Source organism: Dendroctonus ponderosae, unplaced genomic scaffold, assembly GCF_020466585.1.
Source record: "Dendroctonus ponderosae isolate FM_Combo_2020 unplaced genomic scaffold, Dpon_F_20191213v2 Dpon_F_20191213_7, whole genome shotgun sequence".
In the NCBI taxonomy this organism is placed as follows: Eukaryota; Metazoa; Arthropoda; class Insecta; order Coleoptera; family Curculionidae; genus Dendroctonus; species Dendroctonus ponderosae.
In genome coordinates this window covers 1,571,297-1,586,945 of record NW_026018916.1, presented here as the reverse complement: position 1 = coordinate 1,586,945, position 15,649 = coordinate 1,571,297, and the positions used below count along the sequence as shown (strand labels likewise).

Sequence of the window (15,649 nt, the reverse complement as noted above, 5' to 3'; positions counted from 1 at the left end):
CCCTTGCACAAAACGACGATCATTTTTCTAATTTCATAAACAACAGAAGACTGTATTTTTTCTACATAACCCCTCCCCCCCCCGAGTTTAAAGCTGGATCCGCCCCTACTCAGGAACCGCTCAACATAGACTAGGGTTGCAATAGTAAAGCCAAAAAAGAGTGCTTTGAATATGTACAGTGTATATTTCACATGCTTTTATTTACATTTAAGCTAATTTTGCTTAGTCGAAGTATTCAGATTTACAGGTAGGTATATGCCCAGAACGTATGTACGAGACAAACGGCTTTCTCTCGTTTCAAGAACCATTTTACTGGAAAACCCGGCACTTTTTGGCTTCGAACTAAAGTAACTTCCTCGTACCAAAGTCTCCAAGTATGCAGTGTGCCACAAATCACAAAACCCATTAACAAAAGAGTGAGTGATCAAAGTTCTTTCCATAAACTGGTTCTTCTACTGCAAACTGTAGGAAGATTTGAACTAGAACCGCGTGTCGTCGGGCATTTTTTCAAAGTACGCCACCTTGCCTTCCTCCACCCGATAATCGTGTATCCACCTGCTTCCCTTGCGTAAGCTGCCATCTATTCCATCCTTCCACACCCCTAAACCAGATCGGTTGCCGTTAACGTCCCCAACTACCCACCCTCTCTTACCTGCCGGTAGGTAAACCTCCCGTTCCCTGGACCTAGAATATAGAATAGGAGCCACAATGATGTCTTCCCCAATGCTGAACTCGTCGGCCACAGTGTGGCATGAGGAATCGTTGGGGTCGAGCATCCAAAGCGGCCGAATGATTGGCAGCCCCAAGTTGAGTGAAACTCGGGCATATTTCTTCAGCACTGGTTTCACCTGGAGGGGGACGTCCAATTGAACTGCTAGAAGTGACTCGTGTCACCCACCCTCACCTTATTCTGCCTTAAAAGAGCCAGACTGATGGCGGTGTCCGACACCCTTTTATCCCCATAGCTGGTAGGCAAACGGTTGTATCTGACCACCGGAAGGAAAGCGGCCAACTGCAGCCAGCGGATGTAGAGCTCTGGATCCGGCAGGTCTGCCACAGTCCCATTCAGCTCGGAAAGCTTCGTTTCCATCGAGTCAAAGTCCCCCCCAACAGCTCCAGGTATAACAAAGGGGTACCTACAGAAACGCAGAGTTGAATCCTCAACTCCCAACACAAGACTCACTTGTTTCACTACGCAACTCACCCAATGACCCCATAGGTCAAAATAGTGGGAATCACTCGCCTCAACCCCTCCCAACTTGACTCAAATCTGGGCAGGGAAACGAAGCTAGGCGATCTGGGCCGCTCGATGGCGTCGCTCACTCCAAGAAGACTCACAGAGTTCTGAATGCTGTTGATGAACAGCGTCTTGTATTGGTCGGGGTTTATCAAAGACTTCTGGCATTGGTAGTAGTGGGGCATGTCATACGCCGTCCCCAGTTCCAGGTAGAAGGCGTTGAACTTGTATTTGCCCATCAAAGCTTTCAGCTTCTCAACCAGCCAGGGAATCGTTCGGTTGTTTGTTATGTCCAGGACGCCCACACTTTGGAAGTTCTTGAAGCTGGAAAAGGGAGGTTGGGTTGTTCTCATCAACCTGCGAAAGTTGTTCCTACCTAGTTAGAGCTGGAACAGTTCTTCCAGTGGATCTTTCCAGAACCAAGAGTCGCCTTTCGACAGCCTCCGCGAAATTTGGGCTCTCGGTCGAGATGAAGGGCTGGATGGTAAATACCACTCTAAACCCCCTGCGGCTCAGGACTTCAATGGTTTCTTCCAGACTGGGAAACCGGTTGAGGTCCAGCTCGAAATCGCCCACCTGATTTTGCCAGAACTCGTTCAGCAAAACGTGGCCTTGCTTGATGTTGGGCAGCCCGATCACATCGTTGGTGAAGTTGGAAATCATTTCTGGAATTAGTCGGAGTGGAAGGTTTGCCGGTGTTTTTTCTCCAAACTTTTACCTTCGGTGAAAGCTTCCTTGTGGTCGGTGGTAATCTCCCAGATGGGCTCCGTGAGCAGGCTTTCGATAACGTCCGAGTCCTCTTTCTTCAAACCATCCCATAGAGTGTGTTCACTAAGTGAGGTAACGTTTAGCCCCCAAAAGGCGCGTTGGTTTGCAAATATTACCTGAGTTGGGAGTGCAAGTCCGACATGTTGTTCCCAGTGCAAACGCTGTAGTTCAATTCCGGCCCTAAAGTGAACCGATTGACGAACGCAAAATTATCGTATTTCGCCCTCAAGCAGATCGCCTTCTTCGGGTCGTCGGTGATCGAGACATACAACGGTGTCTTCTCGTCCACTATGATGGCAACTCCTTTGGAGCTGATGAAGTACCTTTTCAGCACGTTGCCTGGAAGACCCTGATTTGGCTCCCATTGATTCTCCCCGCCGGAAACTTACCCCATTCGTGGCGCTCCACATTGCCGGTGATGAAGGGACGAAAGTCGTGCGCCCCCTTCTCCAGCGGCCAGGCGGACTCTTGATTCTGCCCTCCTCCATACCTGAAAGTCCGGCGTATATCATCAGCGCCTCCGTAAGAGCCCTGGCTGCTTACCAATGCACCCCCGGAGCCATTTCGATGCAATCCGTGGGTGAAATATGGTCGTTTAGCGCAATCCACTTCAAGTTGTAGCACTTAACACTCTCCTGCATGTTGTAGACGTGCAAGTAGAGCCTGGCGCGGTCCATCCACTCCAAGCAAATCGAGCCATCGCGCCGCTCGTCCTGTGGTAAGCACGGTAGGACTTTGTCGTAGTTCATGGTGGTGCCCAGTCTGGCGCTTACTAGTTCCACCCCTAGACCGACCCTTTGGAAGACTGCAAACGTTTCAACTTCCAAAACTTACCATCGCGGTTGTGGATGGTCATGATGCGTTTGTTCTTGTTGAACTTCACTCTCTCGAAGTAAGCTTTGGCCAGGATTTTTTGGTTGTACAAGAAGTAAGCGCAGCATATCAGCGCCACGATGGTGATGAACAGGAAGACGACGAACACTTTGATTTTGTAGTCGTTGGACTTTTTTTTGCGCATCCGTTGCGGTAAGGTCTAATAGCCCGAAGATGAGCCGTGGTGCTTAGGGGGGTTTCAGCTGCTTACCTGGATTTTTTCCTTTAGTAAGCTGGCCAGGGAGTTTACGGATGTGACGGAGTTGGCGGCCGAATTCGAATCCGAAAAGTCGCCTGGCTCTGGCAGGGTCAACATTCTGGGGCTCAGCACCGATTTTCTCCGGACATTCCGACCAGGACCGCTACGGAAGAACAATTTTATTCAGTCAATTAATCGACAAAGCCGCCTTCTTCTAGAAGTGGTCGATCCACAGAAACACTGCTTCTTCCGATTAAGAACAATGACTGCTTAACACTTCTTGAAATCTCTTATCATATCAGACGCAGCAATTTCAATTATCTTACAGGGGGATTAAGAGCCTCAATCTGACTGGCAAATTATTTTCGCAGCAGCATTTAAGGATTGCTTTTGAAGAAAAACATTTGTACACACACACACCCACAAAATTTGTTTGGTTCTGGAAAAACAGCGGTTTGATGGCAGAATTTGGAAAATTCAGCCTCAACTTCTGCAAAGGTTGGCAAAGCTTGCATTTGGTTTCATGCTCTTAAACCTGCAACAATTGCTTGGCAATCGCTTGAAAAAGCCTTTGCATTCACTAAATGCGAAATAGGTTGCAAGCAATTTATCTTTTTGGCCCAAAAACACCTTGAAACTCTTATCGGAATTTTATTATTAAAAAATCATCGACGCATTCTGTTGACTGAAAATGATGTTGATCCGATGAAAATCCCTAATCCTTCTCCTAATCACATATTACTCGAATAGTCACGAGTTTCCTACTTAATATTTAATCCTTACTATATACAGGAGCAAGCGATCGAAGAAATCGCCGAAAATCGGCGCTTTTTAACATTTCTAACCACCCCAGTTTTGTTCTACTTTCCATATGAATTCTTTTGATTCGTCGCATCTAAAAACTTCTACAGATATTTGGAGCAATTTATTGCGCCACACAACGTTGGGACTCTTAACGGCAACTTCCGGGAGTGGACTAGAAAGGCATTATTGAATGTAATAAAGCATTAATAAACAATATAATTCCACCACTTACGCAGTTAGCGAGACAAGATAATAAATAAACCTCAAATAATATGAAGAAGCGTAGGGGTCTTGAGACAGGGGTCTGGGTGGCACTTTTCCTGCCAGCTTCGCAAAAATAAATTCCAGTTACCATTTCCTTGAGGCGGAAACACCTACCAGTAACACTTAAACCCCAAAATCGCCCCAATTTCCTGTTCCAAATCGCTCATATTGTAGCTATAACTTGCGCCCAAAATGAAGAAAAAATCGCCTCGAACGGAGATTTTCTCGTTTTAAGACCTGACTGATGCATGGTTAGCATCGTCGAATCAGCGGTGTATTTGCATCCGAAAGCGCGTTTAAAAGTCGCATTTTCCTTGACTAGAACCACATTTTTCTGCTCAAAATGCAAATAAAACAGTTCAATAAATAATCAGCCAAAGCCAATTAGCAGGAAAAAAACTATTTGATCAGCATGTTAACAGCGGCTTTTGGCTAATGGGAAAAGCAAACTTCTGAGCTTTCATTGTAGTGATTTCACGTGATTTTGCAGCGGTTTGTCTGTTAATTTAGTGCAGGATGGGGCTCAACATCCATCTGATCCGGATCGAATAAAAAAATCGCCTTTTAAGTCGCAAAGTCATATAAAATTTAGTCTCGTGCATATTGCGTCATTACGGTCAAACAATAGGTAAATGGCTTTAAAATATCGCCAGATAATGCGGCAATTTGCTATGGTAGAAATATCAATGTTTGTTCGAGGATTTGGCTGGGTTTTGTCGACGGAATCGAGTTTAAGTGAAGACCAATTTCTGGCGCAAAGCTTTGGAGAAAATTCACCCAGAAAACTGTTCTTAACTTTGTCACCTTTTAGCGCTCAACAAGCACTGCACTAGAAAAAGTGCAGTTTCCAAAAAAAAACCTTGAAAGTGCCTAGAATTTACCTCATCAGAGCATCCTCTTCCTCTTCGTGTATCTTGATCTTGGTCTCGGTAAATGGGGTTCTTAAGGCCATTTTTCTTCCTCAAAATGCACAAAAGTCTTGTTTTATCACAAAGGCAACAACTAGTGGAAAATCCCAACACCCACGTGTAACTACTCGAAATCGGCGTGTTTTTTAATGAAACTTTTGCACGGTACAGCCGGAAAACATTTCCGGGGCCCCGCCTATAGAACCACTTTACGCGCTTTATTGGCAGAAAAAAACGCAAACTGGAACCCGAGCGAAAAACCGCAAATACTATAAAATGTCATTTACGCAAGTTGGCTGGAATTGTTTTATGTTCGTCTATTTATTTTAATCTCATTAGATCTTATCAGGAGGACACTGATTTGAAATACGTCTGAAATATGGATAAAGCGTGCCCATAATCTTGAGCTCTTCAGATAAAACCTTTATCAGAAACGCTAATCGAATGTACACCATTTAATTCCTGCCTTCAAACCCAGTTTTAATCAATCGTTTTATTTAAACAATGACTACAGTTAAAACAAAAATAGTTAAAACACATGCTGAATGAATTCAAGAATAAAACAGCAGGAAGTGAGGGTTTAAAACACACAACAAACAAATTGAAAACTGATCGTGATACGCCATAAAGAAAGCGCAAGTTTTACCGGAAATTTAACAAAACCTTTGAAAAACCATGCGAATTGTCTTCATTTTTATGTTTCCTCTGTAAAGCAAAGAACTTGCGGCAAAACATGGACAATTATCAATAGTTATCGAGTGTGTAAACGGGATCATTTGCTAAGTTTTCCTTCTCCAAAGGCTGCAACTGAATGATTCAACTTAGTTACAAAAGTTTGCCCATGCAGGAACATTCTTTTGCGATTTATCTGATTTTTGTCAAGAACTTTCAAAAATATCCTACTTCCAATCCTGTCCAATTAGGAACTGCACTCTGCTCAAAAATTACACAAAATGTTTCAATATTTCCGAATTTTTTGATAGTTTTATTGGAGTTTCTTCGAAAAACTAGTAGGACTAAAATCAGCTTTTCTCATGTACTTGTACATGTATATTAAAAGAGTTTTCTTGGATTTCCTTCTGACTCAAACTTGAGGTAGTTTGAGGAGTTGGAGGTGCTTCGAAAACTAGTTAACCGGTTTGTAATTTTTCGCCAAACCCGCCGTTTTTTCACATAGAGTTTAGGAATAAATTAAGGAACAATAACAAGCCTACTAAGTAGGTTCCGACCGATACAAACCGGAGAAAACTGTCATAATTATTTCCTTGGAGGTAATTTATACTTCATGAACTGTTTGTCTTTGAATTAGAACCTCATCATCACTTTGTCAAGCAAACAGCAAAAACCAGAACCAAATCAAAGCGCATTTATTTGGAAATTGTTCAACTTGCGCCCAAACTATTCCCTGTATACCCGGTGTTTGAACGATTTTTCGTTTCTTTACACTTAATTAATTATTTTGGCTCCTAATGAGCAAAGAAATTTCCTGAATTCTAATAACTTTTTCCAATAAATTTCCGGGCATTTCCCCGTTAATACTCACCGCCCATCTCCGATTTCATCGTCGGTTTCTATGTCGCTTTGCGAATTACAGCTCGAAACCTTAAAAGGAAAAATTAATGTTAATACCTTAAGATAAGTTCCTCCAAATGCTGATCCATAGGTCAACAAGCGATTCCCACTTTATAACGGTGGATTAACACTAAAAGGGGGCTGGAGGCAATAAAATTACTTATGGAATTAAAATTTTAAAAGCGTCACCATAACTAGCAAACAACGTTTTACGATCGCATATTGGAGGCTTTATGGCTTCTCGAACCGATTGCTGTATCTAAATCTATTTATAATTGATACCTTTATCTTCAGTACTGGTTCCTTACATGCAGGAACTGTCGATTTTAATGCATTTTTAATAAGCAGCCAATTCAATGAAACTGCCGGTTTCCTCAGGTTTTGTTTTTTGATTGAACGTTTACCTTCTTGTAGGTTTCACAAAACTCACTGAAACTCACAGATCGCGATCGTTTTAAAGCCATTTTGATTAAGATATTTATTTACCAACAGCTTGCGAATCTGTTTGCAAACAGTGTTGAATCTAATTAAAGCAAACTGGTTTCGAGACAAACACGCCGAAAAATCACCAATTAGTTGATGTAATTGGGGAATAATCAGCTAGCAAAGACGTTCACCTTGAGCCTCGAGTGAAGGAAATACATGCGAATATTTCTCATTTTCTTCGGCCGGTGGAAAATTTTTGCTGGATTTTGGACAGAAACATTTTCAGACAAACCCGGAAACTTGTTAGGCTGAATTCCTCACCTGTTGAACCTCATTCACAATCTTCAGCTCGTCCAAGTTGGGCAAGGAAATGCTGTTTTTTCTAGGCATAACACAGTTGCTTCGTTTAGCCGGTTCTTCAGCCAGGGCACTTTCTCCAGCCGTGTTCAACCCTGCTCCTTCATCCACATAGGGGATTTCTTGCAGATTTTCCCTGGATGGGCCCTGGACCACTATCATGGGCATATCGGCTTCACTTTTAACTGCTGGTTGGTGCATCATTTTCCACTTCAACTCAGGAGAATTTTAACCAACCGTTGAAATCTGCATATTTCTATAAACACTCTTATTCACACTTGAACATTAAAGTATGTGGGCGCTAAAACGATCCCACCTTAAAAGGTGCTAATTGAATCGCTCAAGTTCAATTAGTGTCCACGAGTTCGAGTTTTTCTCGCACACTTTCCTAACAGCAAAGGCCTCAAGCGGTTGCACAAATATTGATAAACCCCGTAATTATATTTGGATTTGTTGCCATTTTATTGTTTTATTAGTCGCAAGCAGCGTAATACATGCGAGATTTTGTTTGTGGTTCAAATACAGATTGGAAGATCAACATTTTTATTTATTATATGCATGGCATAAAGATTGCGCAACACACAAAGCGAGAAATCAAAGCTAATTCTTTGAGCGGCACTAATGGTCTTTGGATTAAATTAGTGTTTTAAGGATCAACACTTTGCCTGGGTGTGACGCGGTTTGCAACAATTTCACTAGAAGCTTTATGCACTTTAGCCGCTCTGAGACCCACTAATTTGGAGTTTCCCAATTCCTGGCAAAATGTGTTTAACTGAGTAACTACTGCCCACATGAATGGCCTTAAATGGCACTTAAAAAACATGTACAAGCACGGGGGAAATTAGCTTTACATACCAGTCAACGCAAAATGCTCTTAACTAAATCTCGGAACGCGATGCTTTCACTTGCTTATCAGTCGCAGTTGTAATTAAGATAATTCCAATGATACCAAGTCATGTAAGTTCGTCTACTAAAATTTTGTTTAAACGGATTACTCCACTGCGGCGTCCAACCTGCTGGAAACTCATGATAAGCCCGTGTCCCAATCCTTTATCAGAGTGAGGATTTATTCGCTTCTTCTAATGGGAAAATAACACGCAAAACTCCAAAATAATCCTTTTATTAATACAGTGATAACAAACATTCGAATGTACATAGAAAACACGAACTGAAAAATGCGGTAGAAAAGACTTTATTTTAGACTCTAAGTAAGGAACAGTCTTATATAACAACAAGCGACCGGCCTTGTGCGCTTTCCCATCTTGCGTTGTAAGAGCGCCATTCGCAACCGTCAAACGTGCCATTTTCAATACCCCTTTGCGTACCAATAAGTGCAATGGAAAAAATCAGTTTCCCCCAATAAACCCACTATAAAACAATTCCAACTTACAGCACAGTGTTTAAGTCTTTACTGGCACAGCGGGAGCATGAAAACCAGCCCGTCTGACTACACAATCGATTCAAACAGAATTTATTTCAATTAACCAATCAACTTGACTGCTTATTCTTGAAACGCTATTTTATAAATTTCGTTCACATGGCTAACAAAATGTACTTCCAGGCCTTCTGTTATGAATGTCGGCAGGTCGTTGAAGTCCTTCTTGTTCTCTTCGGGCAGGATAATGCATTTGACTCCAGATCTTTTGGCCTGAAATCTCATCCATTTAATACTGCATGCGGCCCGCGGGGTAATCGCTACTCACCGCTATGGTTTTTTCCTTTATTCCGCCAACGGGCAGCACTTTTCCCATTAGAGAGATTTCCCCAGTCATCGCCAAATCCTGCCGGATCGGCGTATTTTTGGCCAGAGATAGAAGCGCTGTTACTATCGTGCATCCGGCGCTTGGGCCGTCTTTAGGGGTGGCGCCTTCCGGCACGTGCAAGTGCAAATGACTGAAAATGTTACTGCTAAAGACTGCCTCTGAAGACGCTGAGCCAATCACTCACCTAGATAGCAGGAATTTATTTTCCGGGTCTTGCTGGGTGAGGAAGTTCCTTGCCACAGTTAGAGCGATCTTTGCGGATTCCTTCATTACGTCTCCTAGATGCCCTGTTAGCTCCAAGCTGCCTTCAGAGTCCTTATCTGCAGACGGTTGTCTTCGAGTAGTGGTTTCTATGTACAACGTTGAACCGCCTGCAACACAAAATTTACTGGAATTATTAGAGAACACTGGTGCGTTAACTACTTACCCATAGCGGTCCAGGCCAGGCCCATTACGACGCCTGGGGGCGTGGTCGGGTACATTCTATCGTGAGTGAACACCGGCTTGCCAACGAACTCCTGCAAATTATCGGCTCCCACTTGAATAAACTGGGTTTCCTCCTTCACCACCTTGTAAGCCACTTTTCTAACCACCTAAGAAAGACGATAATAAGTGCCTATTTTCCCAATTCCGTTGGTTCCCTTAGTCAACTGCTTACCTTTTCAATGTGCTTCTGCAGGTTTCTAACGCCGCTCTCTCTACAGTAGCTGCGAATAAGGATATTCAAAGCCTCATCTCCGACGTTGATTTGGTCGTCCTTCAATCCGCTGTCCCTCATGGCTTGCGGCAGCAAGTACTGTTTGGCGATAGCCAGTTTTTCTTCGGCTACATACCCGGACATATCGATCATCTCCATGCGGTCCCTAGATTAACTTTATGTGCTGAAATGTTTCCCGAAGACGCATCGGATTTTACCTTAAAGGTTCGGGGATTGTGTCGACCACATTGGCCGTGCAGATAAACAGCACTTTGGACAAATCGACCGGCACGTCCAAGTAATGGTCCAAAAAGTTGGAGTTCTGCTCTGGATCCAGCAGTTCGAGTAGGGCGGAACTGGGATCGCCAGAATAGCCCCTAAAAGCGACAGAAACTGTTCAAAAACCTGCTGCGCTCAGCAGTCGTGTCTGCGTACTTTCCAATTTTATCCACCTCGTCGATTAACACCAGAGGATTTTCGGTTCGCGTCTTTTTAAGGCACTGGATAACTTTGCCGGGCATGGCGCCCACATATGTGCGTCTATGCCCTTTGATTTCTGCCACATCAGTCATTCCTCCCACCGAAAATCGAAAGTACTCCCTGTTCAAGGCCCGGGCAATTGACCTGGCTGAAATTGAATGGAGTTAAACGTTGATTATTTGGGCTTGAATTGAACTTGGTACCTATGCTGGTTTTCCCGACGCCTGGCGGCCCATGGAAGCACAGGATTTTGCCTTGTGTGCTGCCTTTAAGTTGGCTGACTGCGATGAATTCCAGAATCCGCCTCTTGATGTCATCCATGCCGTAATGGTCTTGGTCGAGGATCTCAGAGGCTCTTTGCAAGTTCAGATTTTCCTCGCTCTGTATTCCCCAGGGCAACGACGTCAGCCAATCCAAGTAGTTGCGGGTTACGCTGCAAAAATTCGGTTGCAACCACCAGAAACTAACACTTTTTGCCAGCGGTTCTCACTTAAACTCGGAGCTGTGGCTCTCCAGGAAGTTCAGCTTGTTTAACTCTTCATCTATCACGGCGCTGACCGTTTGCGGTAGAATTTTGTCCTTGATCCTCTCCCGGAATTTGTCTCCGATGGCATCCTTATCTTCCTTCTCCAACCCCAGTTCCTTTTTTATAACTTTTAGCTGTTCTTGCAAGATGTACTTGCGATGGTGCTGTTTCACTTTCTCTTCCACCTCCCTGCCAATCTTCTGCTGCAGCTTGGAGAGCTCCAACTCCTTCTTCAACAGCGACAACGACAACATCAGCCGCTTTGGAATCTGCAACGCATTTAAGGCTGAAGCCGTCCATCCGATAAAATATACCATCACAGTCTTACGTCCATTTCCTCCAGAACTTCTTGTAGTTCCTTGCTTTCCGCCGCTGTTAAGGCGGCTCCTAAGTCCGACAGATAAACTGGATTGTCCACAACTCGCTGGCCTTGGTGCATCATTTGTTGCAAACTATCTCTGAAAGAGGGCAATCGACTGGCTTACAACCGCTTTTTTGGCCGAGAAAAAGCCCTACCTGTAAAGCGGATTCAGGCTGATAATATCCCTGATAGTCTTGATCACTTCTTGAGTCAGTGCCTTTACTTCCTCAGTTTGTCTGAACTTGTTATGCACAACGTTTTCCACTTCGGCCATCAGCAGAGGTTCGGTACCAGGAATCTGGCTTTCCTCTTTAGGGGCTTCGCCCATTTCCTGTGTGATTTTTTCCGTTGGCGCTTTCTCATCGAGGGTCTTGATTTCGGGGAACGATTTTTTTAGGCGATTGACTCGGTTTTTTCGACGTCCCCGGCTCTCAGATTCTTCTGAAATTTTTGGCACGTTAACGGTTGTGTTGAAAGCGGGGAAGTGAATTTTCATTGTTTTCCCCATTTCTACGAGCAGAAATCACAGTGAACTATTCACATTGACCAACCAGTGTATGATGGCAAAACAGAAGCTGAAAAGCATGTTTAGCAATTGTTTGAAAAATATATGTAAGTTATTTCTGATGAAATCTAATGAGTGTAAGGTAGTTCTTACAAATCTCTATAAGAAAAGGTCATCTGAGTGCCTTTTTTTAAAAAAATTTCACACATAGGCGGGTTTTTCTTCATACTAGAGCGTCCCCAATGTAGTTTTCGCTTGAAACTCACAGTACACGCTTATGACGGTTTATTGGGCGATTGCTGCTGCTCTTTACAAACTCACCCTTAGCTTCTTCTTCGAAGTTATCGAAAATTTGGCCCGTGATTTTGATTCTTCTATGCGCCATAACAACTAGACGAAGTCGTTCGCCTAGATCCTGCATTTCATGGATCTGAGCAAACACTCCCACTTTAAAAACATCCTCAACGTTATTAACAACCTAGAATTCATCAAATATAGCAAAGGAATGGGGCGAAGAGTGAAACTGCCAACCTCCGACTCGTTTTCCTCGCTCTTTTTCAGAAAAATGCCACAGTATGGCTGGTTGAGCTTCACTTTCCTTCGAATCAGCTCAATGAGTTGGGGATTAGTGAGTTCGATGAGTTTAATAAATCTGGGGAAGACGATATTTCGACTTATTGCAATCACCGGTACATGTGGCCATACCTGGAAACAGTACAATCATTAAACCTGCCTAATTATTCCAGCTACGAGCAAAATCAAACCTCTGGCACAGCCACAGTGGCTGGCAACTGTGGATTATAGGGCTCCTCTTCTGGGGCTATGTCGTCAGACCCATTGGACTTTGAGCTGAAATAACGCACTGATGTTAGCGACCTGGAGTTGTTGAACAGTCTCGACCTGCTGAAGACGCCATTTGGACTTCCTAAATGCAAAGAATTCACGCTCCTAGCCCGTAGGGCTACACGGGACTCCGCTTTGCAATCACATGAAAATCGCACATAGTTCCTGGCGGTGTTTACCAGTCGAAGTTGACGGGCCAGCTTCAGGAAACTCATTCTGGATGTTTTCGAACAGTAAAACGCTAAAAGAACATTTCAAACCAAGCAAAGTCAAAGTGAAACTTTCAGAAATCGACTGGTTGGGTGCTGCAGAAAATCACAACCTAGAAAAATGAGTTTTACAGTGGCTTTGGCAGGTTTAGGTTAGGATTGCAACAACAGTAAACATTTCATACGTTTTTGGTTTAAGCTGATTTTGAAAAGTGTTTTTCTACCAGTAAAAAGTGCTTGGAATGGCAGCAGATGAAACATTCGAAACGGTACAACCGAGGTAAACTAAACCGAGGAAAGATCGCCCATTTATTGCTGTTTTCAGTTTGAGGAAGACGATGCAGTGGACACAACTGTAGCCCTCAGCACTGCTGGCAGGAAAAGACTCTTCAGCAAGGAGCTGAGATGCATGATGTATGGATTTGGTGACGACCAAAACCCTTACACTGAAAGTGTGGACATCATTGAAGATCTGGTGATTGAATTTATCACTGAAATGACTCAAAAGTATGAAGGAAACATGAGTTAAAACTGTACAGGCAGGCTGATTTGATTCAAACAATTATAGGGCGATGGAAATAGGACGCACAGGCCGGGTGCAAGTAGAAGACATCGTTTTCTTGGTAAGAAAGGACCAGAGGAAATACGCCAGAGTGAAAGACCTGCTCACAATGAACGAGGAACTGAAAAGGGCTAGGAAGGCATTTGATGAGATAAAGTTCGCAGGTAAGCCTGTGGAAAAGTGACTGTTTGCATCAACCATAGTGCAAGTATATTATTACCAACGATAGAGCTAGAGAGAATGGAACTTGAGTAGCTTGCAGTTGTTTTTTTTATTATAAACCCATCGGTTTGCAATTTTTCCTTCACACCCCCCAGTTGCCCTACCAACACAAGCATTTCCTCATTCAATTAGACACAACATAAAAATGAATCTCGGTAGATTTGTGCATGATTTGTTCAGGACTTTTAGAGAATCTGTGCATGTTAGCTGTTAAATTGAACTCTCGAACTCACAGTTCTAATTCTCTTGCAGGCAAAGATGCCCACATCAATTCGTAAAAGCAAATTTGACCAAAGTTTAAAGAAGTCACGTCTTTATTATCGATAAAAACATTGTTTATTTGCAAGACCCCTTGATTTCCTTTCACCCCTTATTAACTATTTCAAGCCCTCGACGGCCCTTCTTGCGGATAAAATCACATCATTGATCCCCACGCCATCATACGAAGCCCCGCATAGAGAAAGCGGCAGTTGCTTTTCCCCGATATACTCCCTGATGCTACGTAGGTTTTCCTGATGGCCCACAATATACTGGGGAATGCAGTCCTTTAGGATATTTACTTGGTAAAATTCAGGCGGTTCGTCTATGTTAAGAATTGACTTCATCTGATCGGTGGCCACTTTCAACAAGGTGCCTTTGCTAGGGGTTTCACCGAATAAGCTTTTGAACCAATACCCGCCCATCATTACCGTTAAGACGGTTTTGTCCGTCCGCTCTTGGTTGCAGGAGTCAAAAATCACGCCCAAAATAGGCAGTTTCTCTCTTGGAGGAACCAGGAAGCCGAACGCCGGGTTTTTTATGTGATTTTTCTTGTACATCAGGTTAACGACACCAACGGTGACGGTTTTAATCTTGAGTAGTTTCTCAGCCAATTGGGGATGTTGCCTTTCAACCATTGAGGCCAAGTGTTTGGCTGGTATTGAGCTTATTATGTGCCCAGAGTCTAAAGTTCTTCCATCTTCCAGATGCAAAGTTGCTTGTTGTGGGGCCCCAAAGTTAATCTCCTGGCATTTGGCCTGCAGCTGGATGTCTGTCGTTCCCCTGCTTCTCAGGGTGGCTTGCAATTGTATGGGAAGCGACTCTATTCCATTCCTGAACGAATAAACGCTCCACTTTTCGGCTTTGGCTCTGGCCGCCAAAGCGCCTGCTTTAGGAAGGTTCTCCTTTGCATCGAACATATGCCTTATCACCCCTTTTATGACACTGCCATACTTCTGCTCATAGGCAAACAGGTTTTTCATCAGGAAGTTCACACTGATTTCCTTCGAGCTTCCAGCACATATTCCACAAATGATAGTGTCGATCATATAATCGGCAATTTCCACCCCGAATCGTCGCTTAGTGAACTCGTAAATTGATTCGTCCTCCACAGGTTTCGACTTAGCGGTAATGTCGTGGAGGATGTGGCGTACAATCGACTTAGAAAACGGTTTTTGAGCGCTAAATAAACTGAACAGCGACGTGGGCAGCAAATGCAGCTCCCCATTGGCGTAAATCAGGCGGCTTTTGGCGGCAGGGTTTGTGCGGATTACCGGCCGAATATCCAGGCCCACACTGAGCTCGTCCAGTAAATTCAGCGTGTTTATTCCTGCAGCTCCTCCAGGCCTGATAGTTCTAGGGCCCTGCTCGAAAACTGCGTTTTTAGTCACTCTATCTGATCTGAGCCAGCCGCCCAAACGTCCCGAGAACTCAAGTAGGACAGTCTGCTCATTGCTCACAACCTTTGAGAGGTAATAAGCGGCTGACAAGCCTGATAGGCCTCCACCCAGAATTGTCTTACTCATTTCAGCCTTATTCTAACCTATTTTGCTACTGGGGGCACTGAATGTTCTGGGGTGTTTTAGAGTGGAAGCACATGGTTTTTTTCAAAAATTCAGCCTCCAGTCATAGATAAAGGCGAGTCTTACTCACTCAGTATGGACTTCAGTTGCAGCGGTGTTGCTTGTCAATTACTCAAAACTGGTCGAGGTGGATGTACGCCATAAGCCAAACAGAGACGGCTATATTGATTTGGAGGTTGAGTTGAACTGGCAATGGTGCGGGACCAAGGTGCCATCCAGCTTTAAAGTCGGG

The 15,649-nt window shown here is 43.8% G+C and overlaps 4 protein-coding genes across 8 annotated transcripts; 1 reads left to right on the top strand and 3 right to left on the bottom strand.

Annotated features, from left to right (window-relative positions):
* Positions 1 to 164: 164 nt before the first annotated feature.
* LOC109540189 (myogenesis-regulating glycosidase) lies at positions 165 to 8,391 on the bottom strand. 4 transcript variants are annotated; one of them, XM_048668655.1, is made up of 14 exons: positions 8,264 to 8,391; positions 7,373 to 7,664; positions 6,597 to 6,655; positions 3,090 to 3,240; positions 2,840 to 3,038; positions 2,549 to 2,789; positions 2,395 to 2,495; positions 2,122 to 2,344; positions 1,956 to 2,068; positions 1,614 to 1,902; positions 1,205 to 1,561; positions 905 to 1,136; positions 653 to 848; positions 165 to 601 (listed from the first exon to the last, which is right to left on the bottom strand). In XM_048668655.1, exons 2-14 carry the CDS (start codon positions 7,610 to 7,612, stop codon positions 480 to 482), a joined length of 2,523 nt encoding a protein of 840 aa, XP_048524612.1. In that variant the 5' UTR covers positions 7,613 to 7,664; positions 8,264 to 8,391; the 3' UTR covers positions 165 to 479. The 4 variants fall into 4 exon arrangements, with proteins under 4 accessions (XP_048524612.1, XP_019763989.1, XP_019763992.1 ...); XM_019908430.2 differs by lacking the exons at positions 7,373 to 7,664; positions 8,264 to 8,391 and adding an exon at positions 7,030 to 7,160; XM_019908433.2 differs by lacking the exons at positions 6,597 to 6,655; positions 7,373 to 7,664; positions 8,264 to 8,391 and adding an exon at positions 6,683 to 6,860.
* A 121-nt stretch (positions 8,392 to 8,512) lies between these two features.
* Positions 8,513 to 12,907, bottom strand: LOC109540187 (lon protease homolog, mitochondrial). Of its 2 annotated transcripts, none has more exons than XM_019908427.2 (14): positions 12,505 to 12,907; positions 12,272 to 12,445; positions 12,062 to 12,218; positions 11,391 to 11,745; positions 11,203 to 11,332; positions 10,839 to 11,143; positions 10,552 to 10,781; positions 10,304 to 10,496; positions 10,087 to 10,245; positions 9,830 to 10,034; positions 9,599 to 9,764; positions 9,356 to 9,542; positions 9,112 to 9,301; positions 8,513 to 9,056 (listed from the first exon to the last, which is right to left on the bottom strand). In XM_019908427.2, exons 1-14 carry the CDS (start codon positions 12,796 to 12,798, stop codon positions 8,910 to 8,912), a joined length of 2,892 nt encoding a protein of 963 aa, XP_019763986.2. In that variant the 5' UTR covers positions 12,799 to 12,907; the 3' UTR covers positions 8,513 to 8,909. The 2 variants fall into 2 exon arrangements, with proteins under 2 accessions (XP_019763986.2, XP_019763987.2); XM_019908428.2 differs by having other exon boundaries at positions 11,391 to 11,676.
* LOC109540194 (transcription initiation factor TFIID subunit 13) lies at positions 12,772 to 13,924 on the top strand. Its single transcript, XM_019908438.2, has 4 exons — positions 12,772 to 13,061; positions 13,118 to 13,299; positions 13,361 to 13,518; positions 13,829 to 13,924. The coding sequence occupies exons 1-4, from the start codon at positions 13,035 to 13,037 to the stop codon at positions 13,852 to 13,854; spliced, it is 393 nt and encodes a 130-aa protein (XP_019763997.2). The 5' UTR covers positions 12,772 to 13,034; the 3' UTR covers positions 13,855 to 13,924.
* Positions 13,873 to 15,634, bottom strand: LOC109540192 (protoporphyrinogen oxidase). Its single transcript, XM_019908436.2, has one exon. It carries the CDS (start codon positions 15,358 to 15,360, stop codon positions 13,954 to 13,956), a length of 1,407 nt encoding a protein of 468 aa, XP_019763995.2. The 5' UTR covers positions 15,361 to 15,634; the 3' UTR covers positions 13,873 to 13,953.
* Between the last annotated feature and the right edge of the window lie 15 nt (positions 15,635 to 15,649).